This window comes from Pristiophorus japonicus, chromosome 5 (genome assembly GCF_044704955.1).
Source record: "Pristiophorus japonicus isolate sPriJap1 chromosome 5, sPriJap1.hap1, whole genome shotgun sequence".
NCBI lineage: Eukaryota > Metazoa > Chordata > Chondrichthyes > Pristiophoridae > Pristiophorus > Pristiophorus japonicus.
The window spans coordinates 3,977,770-3,996,826 of record NC_091981.1 but is presented as its reverse complement, the minus strand read 5'-3'; the positions used below and the strand labels follow the sequence as shown (position 1 = coordinate 3,996,826).

General features: G+C 51.1%; 1 protein-coding gene across 1 annotated transcript in view; it reads left to right on the top strand.

Moving 5' to 3' along the window:
• Positions 1–19,057, top strand: part of LOC139264210 (CUB domain-containing protein 1-like) — an 89,122-nt gene that overhangs the window by 39,184 nt on the left and 30,881 nt on the right. The window contains exon 4 of the mRNA XM_070880317.1: positions 3,699–4,028. Within this exon, the coding sequence (XP_070736418.1) occupies positions 3,699–4,028 (330 nt within the window). The remainder of the gene's footprint in view (positions 1–3,698; positions 4,029–19,057) is intronic.

Sequence of the window (19,057 nt, the reverse complement as noted above, 5' to 3'; positions counted from 1 at the left end):
AAGTGCTCACCCAATCTACGCTTGGTCTCCACAGTGTAGAGGAGACTGCATCGTGAGCAGTGGATACAGTGTACATAGAAACATAGAAAATAGGTGCAGGAGTAGGCCAGTCAGCCCTTCTAAATTGAAAGAAGTACAAGTAGATCGCTGTTTTGTCTGGAAGTAATTAGTACTCTGTATCCACTGCTCACGATGCAGTCTCCTGTACTCCGGGGAGACCAAGCGTAGATTAGGTCAGCGCTTTGTGGAACACCTCCGTTCAGTCCATGAGTCTGACCCTGAGCTTCCGGTCACCTGTCACTTTAATTCCCCACTGCACTCCCACTCTGACCTCTCCGTCCTCGGTCTCAGACACTGTTCCAACGGAACTCAACGCAAGCTCAAGGAACAGCACCTCATCTTTCGATTAGGCACCTTACAGCCTTCTTTCAGAGCGTGAGCACTGCCAATCTTTGGCTCCCCATCCCCCCCACCCCGGCCCCCCCGAGCCTACATAAGAACATAAGAAATAGGAGCAGGAGTAGGCATACGGCTCCTTGAGCCTGCTCCGCCATTTAATAAGATCATGGCTGATCTGATCATGGACTCAAGTTCACTTCCCCGCCCGCTCCCCATAACTTCTTATCCCTTTCTTGTTTAAGAAACTCTCTATTTCTGTCTTAAATTTACTCAATGTCCCAGCTTCCACAGCTCTCTTAGGCAGCAAATTCCACAGATTTACAACCCTCTGTGAAGAAATTCCTCCTCATCTCAGTTTTAAATGGGTGACCCCTTATTCTAAGATTATGCCCCCTAGTTCTAGTCTCCCCCATCAGTGAAAACATCCTCTCTGCATCCACCTTGTCAAGCCCCCTCATAATCTTATATGTTTCAATAAGATCACCTCTCATTCTTCTAAATTCCAATGAGTAGAGGCCCAACCTACTCAACCTTTCCTCATAAGTCAACCCCCTCATCCCCGGAATCAACCGAGTGAACCTTCTCTGAACTGTCTCCAAAGCACGTATATCCTTTCGTAAATATGGAAACCAAAACTGCACGCAGTATTCCAGGTGTGGCCTCACCAATACCCTGTATAACTGTAGCAAGACTTCCCTGCTTTTATACTCCATCCCCTTTGCAATAAAGGCCAAGATACCATTTGCCTTCCTGATCACTTGCTGTACCTGCATACTATCCTTTAGTGTTTCATGCACAAGTACCCCCAGGTCCCGCTGTACTGCGGCACTTTGCAATCTTTCTCCATTTAAATAATAACTTGCTCTTTGATTTTTTTTTCTGCCAAAGTGCATGACCTCACATTTTCCAACATTATACTCCATCTGCCAAATTTTTGCCCACTCACTTAGCCTGTCTATGTCCTTTTGCAGATTTTTTTGTGCCCTCCTCACACATTGCTTTTCCTCCCATCTTTGTATCGTCAGCAAACTTGGCTACGTTACACTCAGTCCCTTCTTCCAAGTCATTAATATAGATTATAAATAGTTGGGGTCCCAGCACTGATCCCTGCGGCACCCCACTAGTTACTGGTTGCCAACCAGAGAATGAACCATTTATCCTGACTCTCTGTTTTCTGTTAGTTAGCCAATCCTCTACCCGTGCTAATATATTACCCCCAACCCTGTGAAATTTTATCTTGTGCAGTAACCTTTTATGTGGCACCTTGTCAAATGCCTTCTGGAAGTCCAAATACACCACATCCACTGGTTCCCCTTTAACCACCCTGTTCGTTACATCCTCAAAGAATTCCAGAAAATTTGTCAAACGTAACTTCCCCTTCATAAATCCATGCTGACTCTGCCTGACCGAATTATGCTTTTCCAAATGTCCTGCTACTGCATCTTTAATGATGGACCCCAATATTTTCCCAAGTTGTCTATAGTTTCCTGCTTTTTGCCTGCCTCCTTTTTTAAATAGGGGCGTTACATTTGCAGTTTTCCAATCTGCTGGGACCTTCCCAGAATCCAGGGAATTTTGGTAAATTACAACCAATGCATCCAAAATCCCTGCCGCTACTTCTCTTAAGACCCTAGGATACAAGCCATCAGGTCCAGGGGATTTATCTGCCTTTAGTCCCATTATCTTACTGAGTACCACCTCCTTAGTGATTGTGATTGTGTTAAGTTCCTTCCCCCCCATAGCCCCTTGACTATCCACTGTCGGAATATTGTTAGTGTCCTCTACCAGTAAAGACTGATACAAAATATTTGTTCAGAGTTTCTGCCATCTCCATCTTCCCCATTACTAATTCCCCGGTCTCGTCCTCTAAGGGACCAACATTTACTTTAACCACTCTTTTCCTTTTTATATACCTATCGAAACTCTTGCTATCTGTTTTTATATTTTATGCTAGTTTACTTTCATAGTCTATCTTCCCTTTCTTAATCATTTTTTTAGTTGCTCTTTGCTGGCTTTTAAAAGCTTCCCAGTCTTCTGTCCTCCCACTAGTTTTGGCCACTTTGTATGCCCTTGTTTTTAATTGGATACGGTCCTTTATTTCTTTAGTTAGCCACGGATGGCCATCTTTTCTCTTGCACCCTTTCCTCCTCACTGGAATATATTTTTCGAGAGTTGTGAAATATCTCCTTAAACCTACACCACTGTTCATCAACCGTCCTACACTTTAATCTATTTTCCCATTCCACTTTACCCAACTCAGCCCTCATGCCTTCATAGTCTCCTTTATTTAAGCTTAGTATGCTGGTTAGAGATCCAACTTTCTCACCCTCCATCTGATTCCAAGGGGGCCCTTTACTAGGAGATTGTTTATTAATCCTGTCTCATTGCACAGGACCAGATCTAAGACAGCCTGCCCCCTGGTTGGTTCCGGTACATACTGCTGAAGGAACCCGTCCCTTATGCACTCTATGAACTCCTCCTCAAGGCTACCCTGACCAATTTGATTTGTCCAATCAATATGGAGGTTAAAATCACCCATGATTATTGCTGTTCCCTTTTTACAAGCCCCCACTATTTCCTGGTTTATGCTCCAACCAACAAAGAGCCTGTTTCTTTCTTTTTCTCTCCTTGTCTCTAATGGCTGCTGATCATTATCCCACCATTCACACCCTATCTTGACTAATATTTTTCTAACTCCTGCCATTGCCATTTGAATTCGGCCCATCATCCCTTTTGCCTCTCTAATCTCTCCTGTCTTCCACCCGATCACAGACCTTCCCTTTTGTTATTCCTCCCCTCCCCCTCTCAGTGCTGGTTCAGAATCCATTCTTTCCGAACACACTCCAGTTCTGACGAAGGGTCATCGACCTGAAATATTAACTCTGTTTCCTCTCCACAGACTCTGCCTGACCCGCTGAGATTTCCAACATTCTCCGTTTTTACTCCAGATTCCAGCATCCGCAGTATTTTACTTTTGAACTCGTTCTCAATAGCAACGTGTTGCTATGAATTCTTAATCATCATCATAGGCGGTCCCTCGGAATCGAGGAAGACTTGCTTCCACTCTGAGAATGAGTCCTTGGGTGGCTGAACAGTCCAATACGAGAGCCACAGTCCCTGTCACAGGTGGGACAGACAGTGGTTGAGGGAAGGGGAGGGTGGGACTGGTTTGCCGCACGCTCCTTCCGCTGCCTGCGCTTGCTTTCTGCATGCTCTCGGCGACGAGACTTTAGCAAAGAACCCATGAAGCAAATACGGTACACTGATAATTTCCAAACTATTTTCTTCTCTAATTCCAGAGTTCAGTGTTGTCAATGTGATCCTGCAGCCAGGTCCTCCCGTCTACTTCATGTCCCCAAACTGGCCCCTGGGCTTCCCGAACGATGAGCTGATGAGCTGGAAGTTTTCGATTCCTTTGCAGTACCACGCCAATGTCACCGTGGAGAATTACTTCCTCCCGGTATGTGTCAAGAGGGAGGCCGGCATGTTCTACGGGCCCTCGGTGCTGGGAAAGTCAGATAAATTTCACACAAACTTCATACTGACGTTGCAGAACTGCGATATGGACCGCTCTAATCCCGATATCTTAAAGCTGCGATTCAAAGTCGAGCTCCTCGCCGACTATGGAGGTAAGTGTTGCCTCCTTTATTCTCATGCTTCTCCTTCAGAGACCGTGATGTACTGTCGGAGGCTCAGTGCTGAGGGAGCGCCGTACTGTTGGAGGGGCAGTGCTGAGGGAGCGCCGTACTGTTGGAGGGGCAGTGCAGAGGGAGCGGGTACTGTGCTGTAGGAGGGACAGTGCTGAGGGACTGCTGCACTGTCGGAGGGGCAGTACTGAGGGAGCGCCGCACTGTCGGAGGGGCAGTACTGAGGGAGTGCCGCACTGTCGGAGGGGCAGTGCTGAGGGAGCGCCGCACTGTCGGAGGGGCAGTGCTGAGGGAGTGCCGCACTGTCAGAGGGTCAGTGCTGAGGGAGTGCCGCACTGTCGGAGGGGCAGTGCTGAGGGAACGCCGCATTGTCGGAGGGTCAGTGCTGAGGGAGTGCCGCACTGTCGGAGGGTCAGTGCTGAGGGAGTGCCGCACTGTCGGAGGGTCAGTGCTGAGGGAGCGCCGCACTGTCAGAGGGTCAGTGCTGAGGGAACGCCGCACTGTCAGAGAGTCAGTACTGAGGGAGCGCCGCACTGTTGGAGGGGCAGTACTGAGGGAGTGCCGCACTGTCGGAGGGTCAGTACTGAGGGAGCGCCGCACTGTCGGAGGGTCAGTGCTGAGGGAGCGCCGCACTGTCTGAGGGGCAGTGCTGAGGGAGCGGGTACTGTGCTGTAGGAGGGACAATGCTGAGGGACTGCTGCACTGTCAGAGGTGCTGTCTTTCGGGTGAAACGTTAAACCGTTTGCTCTCTCAGGTGAATGTAAAAGATCCCACGGCACTATTTCGAAGAAGAGCGGGGAAGTTTTCCCCGGTTTCCAGGGGCCAATATTTATCACTCAACCAACATCACTGAAACAGATTATCTGATCATTGTGAGCTGTGAGGAGGATGCTAAGAGGCTGCAGGGTGACTTGGACAGGTTAGGTGCATGGGCAAATGCATGGCAGATGCAGTATAATGTGGATAAATGTGAGGTTATCTACTTTGGTGGTTAAAAACAGGAAGGCAGATTATTATCTGAATGGTGACCGATTAGTAAAAGGGGAGGTGCAACGAGACCTGGGTGTCATGGTACATTGAAAGTTGGTATACAGGTACAGCAGGCGGTGAAGAAGGCTAATGGCATGTTGGCCTTCATAGCGAGAAGATTTGAATATAGAAGCAGGGAGGTCTTACTGCAGTTGTACAGGGCCTTGGTGAGGCCACACCTTGAATATTGTATTCAGTTTTGGTCTCCTAATCTGAGGAAGGACATTCTTGCTATTGAGGGAGTGCAGTGAAGGTTCACCAGACTGATTCCTGGGATGACAGGATTGACATATGAAGAAAGACTGGACCGACTAGGCTTATATTCACTGGAGTTGAGAAGAATGAGATGGGATCTCATAGAAACATATAAAATTCTGACTGGATTGGACAGATTAGATGCAGGAATGTTTCCGATTTTGGGGAAGTCCAGAACCAGGGGACATAGTCTAAGGATAAGTGGTAAGCCATTTAGGACCGAGATGAGGAGAAACTTCTTCACTGATTTTGAACCTGTGGAATTCTCTACCACAAAGTTGTTGAGGCCAGTTCGTTAGATATATTCAAAAGGGAGTTAGATGTGGCCCTTACGGCTAAAGGGGTCAAGGGATATGGAGCGAAAGCAGGAATGGGGTACTGAGGTTGCATAATCAGCCATGATCATATTGAATGGTGGTGCAGGCTCGAAGGGCCGAATGGCGTACTCCTGCACCTATTTTCTATGTTTCTATGTTTCTATTATCACATTGCTGTGTGTGGGAGCTTGCTGTACACAAATTGTCTGCTGCGTTTCCCACATTACAACAGTGACTACACTTCAAAAGTACTTCATTGGCTGTAAAGCACTTTGGGACATCCTGAGGTTGTGAAAGGCGCGATAGAAATGCAAGGCTTTCTTATGGTGTTTGTAACCTTTCTCCTGCACACTCTCTCTCCTTGCAACCCCCCCGCCCACCCCCACTCCCTGCTTTGTCCCTCGACACACCACCTCCTGACCAAGAGAAGACCTGCAGCTCAGTTCTTGTGATACTGTGCAGCGGGCAATGAGTTACCGGAGCAAGCTCGAGTAATTCTGACCCTCCGCGAGGAAGCAGGGTGCCTCTACCTGCTTCCCTGCTCTCCTGTTTCGGGGCAATTGCTGAACAAATTCGTTGCCGATCCACCTACATGTGAAGGGGTTGTCGTATGAAGAAAGGTTGAGCAGGTTGGGCCTGTACTCACTGGAGTTGAGAAGAATGAGAGGTGATCTTATTGAAATGTATAAGATTCTGAGCGGGATTGATAAAGTAGATGCAGAGAGGATGTTTCCCTTCGTGGGGGAATCTAGAACTAGGGGGCATAGTCTCAGAATAAGGGGTCGCCCATTTAAAATGGAGATGAGGGTTGTAAATCTGTGGAATTCTCTGCCCAAGAGAGCTGTGGAGACTGGGTCATTGAATATATTTAAGGCGGAGATAGACAGATTTTTGAGCGATAAGGGAGTGAAGGGTTATGGGGAGCGGGCAGGGAAGTGGAGCTGAGTCCATGATCAGATCAGCCATGGTCTTATTGAATGACGGAGCAGGCTCGAGGGGCCGAATGGCCGACTCCTGCTCCTATTTCTTATGTTCGTATAACAAGTTAGTCAGAGGCAGTGTCCGATAGTATGAATGCTGGCCCATTGTGACTTTGCTATTGTGCGCTTTGTTGGAATTTACCGTTTCCACGGCAACGTGAATTAACTCTTCTGTCGTGGTTTTGTACTTGCTCGCCTTGTGGCTCATTTCTTTTGCCTTCCAGCCAGTGTCTGTAATTGTGTGGAGCTTGCAGCCGGCTTCGCTCTGGGAAACTGGCGTGTGGCAAAGATCAATGTTTGTAGGTGACTGGAATGGGCGAGGGTTGGAGATGGGGGGCGGGCCATGTGCCTGGAGCAGAGGGCAGCACTCGGTAAAGGCATCGGCAAAGTGAGGCTTGCCGGCTCGGGGTGGTTTGTTATCAGACGCAGCCAATTCTCATTTGCATTTCGCATCATCTGTTTTGCTATTCCCAGTTTAATTGTCAGCAGCTGATAATGAGGCTGGCTTTTTGGTGTGCGAGGGAGCAGGGGAGCAGGGACGGGAGAGCAGAAAGATTGACTGAACACAAGGAAGTAGAGGGAACTGAATTAATGTGCATCGTTCAAGGAACAGCGCCACAAATCTATTTTCTTCTTTCAAATCAATAATACTCATTCAACAGCAAGAAAGACTTGCATTTCTATAGCGCCTTTCACGAACACCGGACGTCTCAAAGCGCTTTACAGCCAATGAAGTACTTATTTGAAATATGGTCAATTTTTGCACAACAAGCTCCCACAGACATCACTGTGATAGTGCCAGATAATCTGTTGCAACGTAGGAAATGCAGCAGAGAGGAAGCTTTCTGGGCTGGAGTTAAACATAGAAACATAGAAAATAGGTGCAGGAGTACGCCATTCGGCCCTTCTAGCCTGCACCGCCATTCAGTGAGTTCATGGCTGAACATGCAACTTCAGTACCCCATTCCTGCTTTCTCGCGATACCCCTTGATCCCCCTAGTAGTAAGGACTTCATCTCACTCCTTCTTGAATATATTTAGTGAATTGGCCTCAACAACTGTCTGTGGTAGAGAATTCCACAGGTTCACCACTCTCTGGGTGAAGAAGTTTCTCCTCATCTCGGTCCTAAATGGCTTACCCCTTATCCTTAGACTTTGACCCCTGGTTCTGGACTTCCCCAACATTGGGAACATTCTTCCTGCATCTAACCTGTCTGAACCCATCAGAATTTTAAATGTTTCTATGAGGTCCCCTCTCATTCTTCTGAACTCCAGTGAATACAAGCCCAGTTGATCCAGTCTTTCTTGATAGGTCAGTCCCACCATCCCGGGAATCAGTCTGGTGAACCTTCGCTGCACTCCCTCAATAGCAAGAATGTCCTTCCTCAAGTTAGGAGACCAAAACTGTACACAATACTCCAGGTGTGGCCTCACCAAGGCCCTGTACAACTGTAGCAACACCTCCCTGCCCCTGTACTCAAATCCCCTCGCTATGAAGGTCAACATGCCATTTGCTTTCTTAACCGCCTGCTGTACCTGCATGCCAACCTTCAATGACTGATGTATCATGACACCCAGGTCTCGTTGCACCTCCCCTTTTCCTAATCTGTCACCATTCAGATAATAGTCTGTCTCTCTGTTTTTACCACCAAACGAGATAACCTCACATTTATCCACATTATACTTCATCTGCCATGCATTTGCCCATTCACCTAACCTATCCAAGTCACTTTGCATCCTCATAGCATCCTCCTCGCAGCTCACACTGCCACCTAACTTAGTGTCATCCGCAAATTTGGAGATACTACATTTAATCCCCTCGTCTAAATCATTAATGTACAATGTAAACAGCTGGGGCCCCAGCACAGAACCTTGCGGTACTCCACTAGTCACCGCCTGCCATTCTGAAAAGTACCCATTTACTCCTACTCTTTGCTTCCTGTCTGACAACCAGTTCTCAATCCATGTCAGCACACTACCCCCAATCCCATGTGCTTTAACTTTGCACATTAATCTCTTGTGTGGGACCTTGTCGAAAGCCTTCTGAAAGTCCAAATATACCACATCAACTGGTTCTCCCTTGTCCACTCTACTGGAAACATCCTCAAAAAGTTCCAGAAGATTTGTCAAGCATGATTTCCCTTTCACAAATCCATGCTGACTTGGACTTATCATGTCACCTCTTTCCAAATGTGCTGCTATGACATCCTTAATAATTGATTTCATCATTTTACCCACTACTGAGGTCAGGCTGACCGGTCTATAATTCCCTGTTTTCTCTCTCCCTTTTTTAAAAAGTGGGGTTACATTGGCTACCCTCCACTCGATAGGAACTGATCCAGAGTCTATGGAATGTTGGAAAATGACTGTCAATGCATCCGCTATTTCCAAGGCCACCTCCTTAAGTACTCTGGGATGCAGTCCATCAGGCCCTGGGGATTTATCGGCCTTCAATCCCATCAATTTCTCCAACACAATTTCCCGACTAATAAGGATTTCCCTCAGTTCCTCCTCCTTACTAGACCCTCTGACCCCTTTTATATCCGGAAGGTTGTTTGTGTCCTCCTTAGTGAATACCGAACCAAAGTACTTGTTCAATTGGTCTGCCATTTCTTTGTTCCCGTTATGACTTCCCCTAATTCTGACTGCAGGGGACCTACGTTTGTCTTTACTAACCTTTTTCTCTTTACATATCTATAGAAACTTTTGCAATCCGTCTTAATGTTCCCTGCAAGCTTCTTCTCCTATTCCATTTTCCCTGCCCTAATCAAACCCTTTGTCCTCCTCTGCTGAGTTCTAAATTTCTCCCAGTCCCCAGGTTCACTGCTATTTCTGGCCAATTTGTATGCCACTTCCTTGGCTTTAATACTATCCCTGATTTCCCTTGATAGCCACGGTTGAGCCACCTTCCCTTTTTTATTTTTACGCCAGACAGGAATGTACAATTGTTGTAGTTCGTCCATGTGGTCTCTAAATGTCTGCCATTGCCCATCCACAGTCAACCCCTTAAGTATCATTCGCCAATCAATCCTAGCCAATTCACGCCTCATACCTTCAAAGTTAGCCTTCTTTAAGTTCTGGACCATGGTCTCTGAATTAACTGTTTCATTCTTCATCCTAATGCAGAATTCCACCATATTATGGTCACTCTTCCCCAAGGGGCCTCGCACAACGAGATTGCTAATTAATTCTCTCTCATTACATAACACCCAGTCTAAGATGGCCTCCACACTAGTTGGTTCCTCGACATATTGGTCTTGAAAACCATCCCTTATGCACTCCAGGAAATCCTCCTCCACCGTATTGCTTCCAGTTTGGTTAGCCCAATCTATGTGCATATTAAAGTCACCCATTATAACTGCAGCACCTTTATTGCACGCACCCCTAATTTCCTGTTTGATGCCCTCCCCAACATCACCACTACTATTTGGAGGTCTGTACACAACTCCCACTATTGTTTTTTGCCCTTTGGTGTTCTGCAGCTCTACCCATATAGATTCCACATCATCCTAACTATTGTATTAATCTCCTCTTTAACCAGCAATGCTACCCCACCTCCTTTTCCTTTTATTCTATCCTTCCTGAATGTTGAATACCCCTGGATGTTGAGTTCCTGGAGCCATGTCTCTGTAATCCCAATCACGTCATATTTGTCAACATCTATTTGCACAGTTAATTCATCCACCTTATTACGTATACTCCTTGCATTAAGACACAAAGCCTTCAGGCTTGTTTTTTTAACACCCTTTGTCCTTTTAGAATTTTGCTGTACAGTGGCCCTTTTTGTTCTTTGCCTTGGGTTTCTCTGCCCTCCACTTTTCCTCATCTCCTTTCTGTCTTTTGCTTTTGTCTCCTTTTTGTTTCCCTCTGTCTCCCTGCATTGGTTCCCATCCCCCTGCCATATTAGTTTAACTCCTCCCCAACAGCACTTGCAAACACTCCCCCTAGGACAATGGTTCCGGTCCTGCCCAGGTGCAGACCGTCCGGTTTGTACTGGTCCCACCTCCCCCAGAACCGGTTCCAATGCCCCAAGAATTTGAATCCCTCCCTGCTGCACCACTGCTCAAGCCACGTATTCATCTGCGCTATCCTGCGATTCCTACTCTGACTAGTACGTGGCACTGGTAGCAATCCAGAGATTACTACTTTTGAGGTCCTACTTTTTAATTTAGCTCCTGGCTCCTTAAATTCGTTTCGTAGGACCTCATCCCTTTTTTTACCTATGTCGTTGGTACCAATGTGCACCATGACTACTGGCTGTTCTCCCTCCCTTTTTAGAATGTCCTGCACCCGCTCAGAGACATCCTTGACCCTTGCACCAGGGAGGCAACATACCATCCTGGAGTCTCGGTTGCGGCCGCAGAAACGCCTATCTATTCCCCTCACAATTGAATCCCCTATCACTATCGCTCTCCCACTCTCTTTCCTGCCCTCCTGTGCAACAGAGCCAGCCACGGTGCCATGAACTTGGCTGCTGCTGCCCTCCCCTGATGAGTCATCCCCCTCAACAGTTAATCCGATGATGCAGCAATAATATCGTGCTAACCCATGGTGCCCCCCTCCCCTGCCCCCAGTGCTCACTCAGTGTTACCGGTCGAGAGAGGGGTCTGATTCATTTCCAGTGAGAAATAACTCTGTTGTGACCGGCGTCTGCATTCCACAGATCGTCAGCGTTTTGGCATTCAGCGCAAACCAGCCCCTCTTCCCCTCTCTCGCCCGTTCCTCTCCAAGTGTCGCTTGGGATGTCCGACCTGCTATTGCTGCTGCTACGGACCAGTGACTCTGCAGATCTTGCTGCAGCAACAGGAGATCGGGAACGTGGAGCTGTGCTTTGGTGTAAGGAGCAGAGAGACATTATGTGGAGTGCAAGCAGAGTGCTGCCGTTACTTTGTGATGTCAGCGGTGGGCCGGTTGGCAACAGCATCGTCATAAGGTTGTGAGTTCAAGTCCCACTCCCGAGACCTACAACTCCAGTGCAGTACTGAGGGAGCGCCGCACTGTCGGAGGGGCAGTGCTGAGGGAGCGCTGCACTGTCGGAGGGGCAGTGCTGAGGGAGCGCTGCACTGTCGGAGGGGCAGTACTGAGGGAGCACTGCACTGTCGGAGGGGCAGTGCTGAGGGAGCGCTGCACTGTCGGAGGGGCAGTGCTGAGGGAGCACTGCACTGTCGGAGGGGCAGTACTGAGGGAGCACTGCACTGTCGGAGGGGCAGTACTGAGGGAGCGCCGCACTGTCGGAGGGGCAGTACTGAGGGAGCGCTGCACTGTCGGAGGGGCAGTACTGAGGGAGCGCTGCACTGTCGGAGGGGCAGTGCTGAGGGAGCGCTGCACTGTCGGAGGGGCAGTACTGAGGGAGCGCTGCACTGTCGGAGGGGCAGTACTGAGGGAGCGCTGCACTGTCGGAGGGGCAGTACTGAGGGAGCGCTGCACTGTCGGAGGGGCAGTGCTGAGGGAGCGCTGCACTGTCAGAGGGGCAGTACTGAGGAAGTGCTGCACTGTCGGAGGGGCAGTGCTGAGGGAGCGCTGCACTGTCGGAGGGGCAGTACTGAGGGAGCGCCGCACTGTCGGAGGGGCAGTACTGAGGGAGCGCTGCACTGTCGGAGGGGCAGTGCTGAGGGAGCGCTGCACTGTCAGAGGGGCAGTACTGAGGAAGTGCTGCACTGTCGGAGGGGCAGTGCTGAGGGAGCGCTGCACTGTCGGAGGGGCAGTACTGAGGGAGCGCCGCACTGTCGGAGGGGCAGTACTGAGGAAGCGCCGCACTGTCAGAGGGGCAGTGCTGAGGGAGCACTGCACCATTTGAGATGCCTACTTTCGGATAAGATGTTAAACGGAGGCTCCGTCTGCTCTCAGGTGGATGTAAAAGATCCCATGGCACTATTTCGAAGAAGAGCAGGGGAGTTCTCCCCGGTGTCCTGTGGCCAATATTTATCCCTCAACAACATCGCTAAAACAGATTATGGCTGTTTGTGGGAGCTTGCTGTGCGCAAATTGGCTGCCGCGTTTCCACATTACAACAGTGACTATACGTCACAAAGTACTTCATTGGCTCTAAAGTGCTTTGGGATGTCAGGTGGTCGTAAAATGCGCTATAGAAATGCACAACTTTCTTCCTTTTCATGTTTTTTTTCATGGGTGCGTCTATTTGTACCAACTGAAATGCAGCTGTTTCTCTGATTGGCTCTCCAGGCCTATTGCTGATTGGTCGCCTTGGAGAATAAGCCACACCCTGAAGTTCCTTTGGAATGTAACTGGACCAAGTTCAGAGTCAATTTCCAATTTGTAATTCGATCCATTTTGACTTCAGAAGCCACAGAGGATCGACCTCCAGCCGAAGTCCATTACCCCAGCACACGACCTTGTACCCCTCCCCCCCCCCCCCCCCATAGATGGGGCATTGTGCGCTGATTGCTATCATGTTTATTGAGTATGAAGTAAATAGTGACAGTGTCGTGACTTCTGGATTTCATCCACCCCAACGATGTTCCTTGTAACACACAACGACCACCCCACGGGCCAGGGAGTAGGAAGAACATGATCCATCTTTTCCGAGTTCTCTCTCTTCTCTCCCCCCACCCCCACCCCCACCCCCAAGCTCTCCCTTCTCCACCCCCCCCAATATCTCTCAGTGCAGCACTGCCTCAGTACTGCCCCTCCGACAGTGCGGCGCTCCCTCAGTACTGCCCCTCCGACAGTGCGACGCCCCCTCAGCATTGCCCCTCCGACAGTGCGGCGCTCCCTCAGCACTGCCCCTCCGACAGTGCAGCGCTCCCTCAGTACTGCCCCTCCAACAGTGCGACGCTCCCTCAGCACTGCCCCTCCGACAGTGCAGCGCTCCCTCAGTACTGCCCCTCCGACAGTGCGGCGCTCCCTCAGTACTGCCCCTCCGACAGTGCGGCACTCCCTCAGTACTGCCCCTCCGACAGTGCGGCGCTCCCTCAGTACTGCCCCTCCGACAGTGCGGCACTCCCTCAGTACTGCCCCTCTGACAGTGCAGCGCTCCCTCAGTACTGCCCCTCCGACAGTGCGGCGCTCCCTCAGTACTGCCCCTCCGACAGTGCGACGCCCCCTCAGCACTGCACTGGGAGTGCCAGCCTGGATTTATGTGCTCAAGTCCCTGGATTGGAGGAACAGTTTTTAGATCAAATTTAAGCAGCAGGATGAATTTGAGGCATTTTCCGCTCCAGCATTCCTTGGCTTGGTTCTTGCCTCCAAGCCTGGGGAAAACATTGCAGGCTTGTATAAACCGAATGAAGAGGAATGCGATCCTGAGGTGACTCGCCGAGTTGGCCCGTGATCTGTTCCTGTCGAATGTTGTGTTGCATCAGATCCAATCAAGAGCAAACATGCAGAGAGCTGAGCTGCGTAGCACATTGCCGTGCTGTCTGACTCTTGCTGCTTGCAACAGAATCTTACATCAGGCACAAGGGGCTGGTTCTCCTTGCTGTTCCCGGTGCTCTGAGGTTGGTCGAATAGTGTATGTAATTTAGTCCTGCCAGGAAACTCATCGTCATCATCATCGGCAGTCCCTCAGAATCGAGGAAGACTTGCTTCCACTCTTCAACTGAGTCCTTAGGTGGCTGAACAGTCCAATACGAGAACCACAGTCCCTGTCACAGGTGGGACAGACAGTGGTTGAGGGAAGGGGAGGGTGGGACTGGTTTGCCGCACGCTCCTTCCGCTGCCTGCGCTTGCTTTCTGCATGCTCTCGGCGATGAAACTCGAGGAGCTCAGCGCCCCTCCCGGATGCACTTCCTCCACTTAGGGCGGTCTTTGGCCAGGGACTCCCAGGTGTCGGTTGGGATGTTGCACTTTATCAGGGAGGCTTTGAGGGTGTCCTTGTAACGTTTCCTCTGCCCACCTGGGGCTTGCTTGCCGTGTAGGAGTTCCAAGTAGAGCGCTTGCTTTGGGAGCCTTGTGTCGGGCATGTGAACAATGTGACCTGCCCAGCGGAGCTGGTCGAGTGTGGTCAGTGCTTCGATGCTGGGGATGTTGGCCTGGTCGAGGACGCTAACGTTGGTGCGTCTGTCCTCCCAGGGGATTTGCAGGATCTTGCGGAGACATCGTTGGTGGTATTTCTCCAGCAACTTGAGGTGTCTACTGTACATGGTCCATGTCTCTGAGCCATACAGGAGGGCGGGTATCACTACAGCCCTGTAGACCTTGAGCTTGATGGCAGATCTGAGGGAAACTGTACTGGGAGTACCAGCCGAGATTTTTGTGCTCGAGTCTCTGGAGTGGGACTTGAACCCAGAAACCTTCCAACTCGAGAGGGGAGGGTGCTGCCCACTGAGATAAAAATGAGAACATTGCTCTGATGGGCTACTGATTTGTCATGTCATTATCACACCTGGATAGCAAGATGAAAATCGCCCACAGTACCACTGGCTGGCTGGCATTAACCATTCCTGCTGCAGGGCATATGCCCGTATGTCACAACCCACATCTCTCTCAGCCGTACTTTGGTTGAAGAGGGAACCAGATCCTTTTATTAGAACATAAAAAATAGGAGCGGGAGTTGCCCATACGGCCCCTCGAGACTGCTCCGCCATTCAATATGATCATGGATGATCTGATCATGGACTCAGCTCCACTTCCCCGCCCGCTCCCCATAACCCTTCGCTCCCCTGCCTCTCCCTGCTTTTCCCAGATCTATTTCTTCAGACACACCTTCTCCACACCGAGAGGGGAAGCCTAATGCTTAACCTGGGCCCCTCCCACATCTCCCGGGGATTGGTTTGTTCAACAGCCAATCAAAACTATCACCTTGAATGAGGAAACTTCCCCCACCCACCCTTCGGGGTGGGATCCATGGCAACTGTACTCCCCACGTAACTCGGTCTCCTGCTGCGCTCAATGGATCAAGCAAACCCATCATTTTAGATTATACTTTTGAGACGTGCTAATGAGCCTGCTATTGTCTGAACCAATATGGTATTGTTAATAAACACACAATTCTGCTCATTTGTTTTTTTTAGTATCCCAACTAATGAACATTCCAGACAGATTATATTTTTCTGGAAGTTAATCCTTTGTGAGCTAAACTGATCGACATCAGTGTCAGTGTGGCTCAGTGAGCAGCACTCTCGCCTCGGAGTCAGAAGGTTGTGGGTTTAAGGCCCACTCCAGGGACTGGAGTACAAAAATCCAGGCTGACACTCCAGTGCAGTGCTGAGGGAGCGCCGCACTGTCGGAGGGGCAGTGCTGAGGGAGTGCCGCACTGTCGGAGGGGCAGTACTGAGGGAGCGCCGCACTGTCGGAGGGGCAGTACTGGGGGAGCGCCGCACTGTCGGAGGGGCAGTGCTGAGGGAGCGCCGCACTGTCGGAGGGGCAGTGCTGAGGGAGCGCCGCACTGTCGGAGGGGCAGTACTGAGGGAGCGCCGCACTGTCGGAGGGGCAGTACTGAGGGAGCGCCGCACTGTCGGAGGGGCAGTGCTGAGGGAGCGCCGCACTGTCGGAGGGGCAGTGCTGAGGGAGCGCCGCACTGTCGGAGGGGCAGTACTGGGGGAGCGCCGCACTGTCGGAGGGGCAGTGCTGAGGGAGCGCCGCACTGTCGGAGGGGCAGTGCTGAGGGAGCGCCGCACTGTCGGAGGGGCAGTGCTGAGGGAGCGCCGCACTGTCGGAGGGGCAGTACTGAGGGAGCGCCGCACTGTCGGAGGGGCAGTACTGGGGGAGCGCCGCACTGTCGGAGGGGCAGTACTGGGGGAGCGCCGCACTGTCGGAGGGGCAGTCTTGTAGCTGAGACATTAAACCGAGGCCCCGTCTGCTCTCTCGAGTGGATGTAAAAGATCCCACGGCACTATTTTGAAGAAGAGCAGGGGAGTTCTCCCCGGTGTCCTGGGGCCAATATTTATCCCTCAATCAACATCACTAAAACAGATTATCTGGTCATTGTCATGTTGCTGTGTGTGGGAGCTTGCTGTGCGCAAATTGGCTCCCGTGTTTCCCACATTACAACAGTGACTGCACTCCAAAAATTACTTCATTGGCTGTAAACGCTTTGAGACATCCACATATCGTGAAAGGCGCTATAGAAATGCAAGTCTTTCTATCATTATAAATATGTACACCCAGTTATCCTGTGTCTGTGGTGGGCAAGTCAGAGGATGGCAGCTTCTGACAATGAAACAAATCTGATCAGCCAAATCAAATAATTTCTATTCGATTCCCCCTGTGGAGTGTTTTAAAGGTCTTATCACCATGGTTACCCAACAGATGAGAGGCTGGCAAAGATAACGTTGAAGGTCCATTTAAAATACTTTGATGTCGCACTGCCCACTGTTAGAGGCAAGCCTCCTCTCCTCTGTCATCGTGCAACTGGGCAAGTTAGCAGGCGGTTCTGCACAGAATCACATTTCCTAGCACCATAGTCTGTTACCGCACAGGAGGAGGCCATTTGGCCCGAGATCTCTGCGCTCCTCTAATTCTGCCCTCCAGAGCATCCTTGATTATAATCGCTCCACCATCGGTGGCCGTGCCTTCTGTTGCCTGGGCCCCAAGCTCTGGAACTCCCTCTCTACCTCTCTTTCCTCCTTCAAGACGCTCCTTAAAACCTACCTCTGACTGAGCTTTGGTCACCTGCCCTAATATCTCCTTATGTGGCTCAGTGTTAAGTTTTGTTTGATAATGTTCCTGTGAAGTCCCTTGGGACATTTCACTAGGTTCAAGGTGCTATCTAAATGCAAGGTGTTATATGTATAATGATTGGGTTTAATAAACCTTTAATGTGCCACAGAATTTGCTGACTGCGATTTGAATCGAGGCATTAGTGAGCTCTCCCCGAACGAATGAGTGCGTTGTGGTAATGTTTAAACTTGTCCCTTGGGTGTGGAAAATTAAGGTGCATTGTACCATTTAAAAACAAAAAGTAAAAAAGGACACGAGGCACGCAGTACAATTTCTAATCTGCCACATCGGCCCGGGATCTGCGGCCGGGGAGTGAGGGGAACAGGCAGCGAACGCCATCGTCCGCCATTGACGCAACTTCGGATTTAGCGCGTGCGCATCAAAACCCGGGAATCCTGACTTTGTCTGTCATTCACTGCTCCGGCACTGTCTGCGCTATGTGCCCCCCCCCACACACTCTCTCTTCCCCCCCCCCCCACACACTCTCTTTTCCCCCCCCCACACACTCTCTTTCCCCCCACCCCCACACACTCTCTTTCCCCCCCCCCCACACACCTCTCTTTTTCCCCCCCCCACCCACACTCTCTTCCCCCCCCCACACACTCTCCCCCCCCCCCCACACACTCTCTTCCCCCCCCCACACACTCTCTTTTCCCCCCCCCCCACACACTCTTTTTTCTCCCCCCCCACACACTCTCTTTTCCCCCCCCACACACTCTCTTTCCCCCCCCCCCACACACTCTCTTCCCCCCCCACACACTCTCTCTTCCCCCCCCCACACACTCTCTCCCCCCCCCCCACACACACACTTCTTTTCCCCCCCCCACACACTCTCTTCCCCCCCCACACACTCTTTCACACACTCTCTTTTCCCCCCCCCACACACTCTCTTTCCCCCCCCCCACACACTCTCTTTCCCCCCCGCCCACACACTCCTCTCTTTTCCCCCCCCCCCCACACACTCTCTTTTTCCCCCCCCACACACTACTCTTTTCCCCCCCCACACACTCTCTTTTCCCCCCCCCCACACACTCTCTTTCCCCCCCCCACACACTCTCTTTTCCCCCCCCCACACACTCTCTTTTCCCCCCCCCACACACTCTCTTTTCCCCCCCCCACACTCTCTTTTCCCCCCCCACACACTCTTTTTCCCCCCCCCCACACACTCTCTTTCCCCCCCCCACACACTCTCTTTCCCCCCCCACACACTCTCTTTCCCCCCCCACACACTCTCTTCCCCCCCACACACTCTCTTCCCCCCCCACACACTCTCTTTTCCCCCCCCCACACACTCTCTTTTCCCCCCCCACACACTCTCTTTCCCCCCGCCCCCACACACTCTCTTTTCCCCCCACACACACTCTTTTCCCCCCCCCCACACACTCTCTTCCCCCCCCCACACACTCTCTTCCCCCCCCCACACACTCTCTTTTCCCCCCCCCCACACACTCTCTTTTCCCCCCCCCCACACACTCTCTTTCCCCCCGCCCCCACACACTCTCTTCCCCCCCCACACACTCTCTTTTCCCCCCCCCCACACACTCTCTTTTCCCCCCCCCCCACACACTCTCTTTCCCCCCGCCCCCACACACTCTCTTTCCCCCCGCCCACACACACTCTCTTTCCCCCGCCCCCACACACTCTCTTTCCCCCCGCCCCCACACACTCTCTTTCCCCCCGCCCCCACACACTCTCTTTCCCCCCGCCCCCACACACTCTCTTTCCCCCCGGCCCCACACACTCTCTTTCCCCCCGGCCCCACACACTCTCTTTTCCCCCCCCCACACTCTCTTCCCCCCCCACACTCTCTT